The sequence below is a fragment of the Sardina pilchardus genome, chromosome 21 (genome assembly GCF_963854185.1).
Source record: "Sardina pilchardus chromosome 21, fSarPil1.1, whole genome shotgun sequence".
Classification (NCBI taxonomy): Eukaryota; Metazoa; Chordata; class Actinopteri; order Clupeiformes; family Clupeidae; genus Sardina; species Sardina pilchardus.
Window position 1 is genome coordinate 8,210,276 of NC_085014.1, and position 2,500 is coordinate 8,212,775.

Consider the following 2,500-nt stretch of genomic DNA (forward strand, 5'->3'; position numbering starts at 1 on the left):
TAACCTGTGCACTTAGCAATGCTGAAATGTACCGTACTTACTCCAGATCCACTCTGGATCAGCTAACCTGTGCACTTAGCAATGCTGAAATGTACCGTACTTACTCCAGATCCACTCTGGATTTCTGATTTACATGAGCAAAAAGCTCTAATCATGAATACTTTTTTTTTTCTAAAAAGGCTTGAAATAGTTTGTTTTATGTGTAATGAATGTAGAATATATGGCAGTTTTGAACTAAACTATGGAAATGGAAATGTACTTTCCATGATATTACATTTTTTTTAGATGCACCTGCATGCCAACCAAGATATACACCTCCTCAACGCTATGCCCACTGACATCTATGCTAACAGAGCACCATGCCCACTGCCCCATGCCCACTGCCCCATGCCCACTGCCCCATGCCCACTCACCTGCTCCTGTGCCCATCTCTGCCTCTCGTCGGGGCTGCGCGGCTGCACCTTGAAGCCCCTCTGGCCGTCCGGGGCGTGTCGTGCCGGGGGGATGTTGAGGGACTTGGGCCGGCCGTCGTGGCGGTGTGGGCCGGAGGGGTGGGGTCCGGGGGCGGTGCCCTGGGGCTTGGCGCGCGCCTCGGTCGGAGGGTAGGAGGCGCTGTTGGGCACGGAGGCGGGCGCGGGGTCCAGGGCCAGCTCGTCAGGGCTCTGGTCAGTAGCGCTGGCGCTGCCACTGGCACTGCTGAGGCTGCCCATGCTCATGCTCATCTTGATCTCCGCCACGATCAGGTCGATGTCCTCCTCCGTCTCCTCTCCACCCGCCTCGCCCGCCGCCGACCCCCCCACCACCACCACGCCCTCGTGGGCCCCCCCTGACCCCCGGTACTGCCCCACGCACACAGAGTTCCCGTTGTCCTCCGGGCCACCGTAGTACTCGCCAGCGTAAACCCGATCGTCCACTCTCACCCTGCCGTCGTCATCCTCGTCCTCCTCGTCCTCCTCTTCGTCCTCCACCTCCTCGTCCTCATTGGGCAGGTAGTCCTCCCCCACCGTCTCGCTCTCCTGCCCCGGGGCTGCGGTACCGTTGTCCTCCTGCAGGTCGGCGCTGTGGAGCGGAGGCTGTTGAGGGCGCAGGTGGTCCAGAACGGGTTCGGGTCTCCCGTCGTACAGCTGCTGGTCGTCGGCGTCCTGCTCAAGAACCTCACAGCGGAGAACGTCCCCAACCTCGTCGCCCTCCGGTTCCACGTCCCCCCCCTCGTCCACCCACTCCTCCACCGCCTCCTGGCAGTCGTCCGTCTCCGTGGGCTGGGTGGTCACGGGGAGCGGGGGTGCCTCGGGGCCCTCCAGGTAGCTGTCGTCCTCGGGGCAGTAGCGGATGTAGTAGGTGACCCCCTCGTCTTCCTCGGGGAGGCCCTCGTCGTAGTCCTCCTCCTCCTCATCCTCTTCCTCGTCCTCGTCGGACGTGTTGTTCACGTAGTCCGAGCTGGAGTCGTCCAGGCTGTCCACGCGGCCGTGCGCGTGGCCGTGACCGTGGCAACCGCCACCGTGATGGTGCTGATGCTGGTGCTGATGGTGGTGGTGGTGGTGACCGTGGCAACCGCCGCCGCTGTGCTCGTGGGTGTGGTCGGGCGTGACAGGCGTCTCCGGCCGGCTGTCGGGCAGCTCGGGCTCCTGGGGGTCGGAGTCGTCGGGGTGCTGCGGCGGTGGAGGTGTCACTTCCTCTTCCAGGTCGGGCTCCTCGGGGTCGCGCAGCGTCTCCTCCTCAGGGGGGAGGTCCTCCGAGGAGTAGGGGGCGGAGCTAGGGCGCGGGGGAGACGGGGGCTCGGTCGCCACGGCAACCCCCTGGGGTCCAGGCCTCTTCCGGTACGCCATGGAGAGACGAGGCTTAGTGTCCACACATCTCTAGAGTCCTCAGTCCTGCAGGAATGCACACACACACACACACACACACACACACACACACACACAAATAAAAGACGTGTTATCACCAGATCGTAATTCAACTGTCATGGACATTAACAAGATCATGATCCTGTGAAAAATCACAACTGTAGCAGTCAGCTTTCAGCACAACACGGAGGTGGTTGTTTGCCTCTGTGTATGTGTGTGTGTGTGTGTGTGTGTGTGTCTGAGTATATGGCAGTTTGGGAGATAAAAAGCAAAGAGCATGTCCCACGACAAGCTTATTCTAGCACTTCTTCAGCTTCAGAATTGGAAAAGAAGCGACAAGAGCAACAACAACAACAGCTGTGTGTTCCCCTCACCCTCACAGTCCACACTCTGTACAGCACACACACACACACACACACACACACACACACCTCAGCCTCACAATTCACATTCTGTACAACATGCTCCTACAGAGAGAACAGTGTGTGCATGTGTTTTTGTGTGTGTGTGTGTGTGTGTGTGTTACGGACCGAACCTCAGCCCGCAACACCTCCAGGGGATGCGTAACAGTGTGTGTGTGTGTGTGTGTGTGTGTGTGTGTGTGTCCTTCAGTGAGAACACAGGGGCAAATGCAGTGTGTTGCTCCTCAGTCCTCT

At 59.2% G+C, this 2,500-nt stretch overlaps 2 protein-coding genes across 2 annotated transcripts in view; both read right to left on the bottom strand.

Annotated features, from left to right (window-relative positions):
• apba2b (amyloid beta (A4) precursor protein-binding, family A, member 2b) overlaps positions 1–760 on the bottom strand; it is a 38,951-nt gene extending 38,191 nt beyond the window's left edge. The window contains exon 1 of the mRNA XM_062525257.1: positions 414–760. Within this exon, the coding sequence (XP_062381241.1) occupies positions 414–722 (309 nt within the window). The 5' untranslated portion in view covers positions 723–760. The remainder of the gene's footprint in view (positions 1–413) is intronic.
• Positions 740–2,500, bottom strand: part of LOC134069483 (amyloid-beta A4 precursor protein-binding family A member 2-like) — a 62,281-nt gene continuing 60,520 nt past the window's right edge. The window contains exons 3-4 of the mRNA XM_062525446.1: positions 921–1,871; positions 740–826 (exon numbers count right to left, since the gene is read on the bottom strand). Of these exons, the coding sequence (XP_062381430.1) occupies positions 740–826; positions 921–1,826 (993 nt within the window). The 5' untranslated portion in view covers positions 1,827–1,871. The remainder of the gene's footprint in view (positions 827–920; positions 1,872–2,500) is intronic.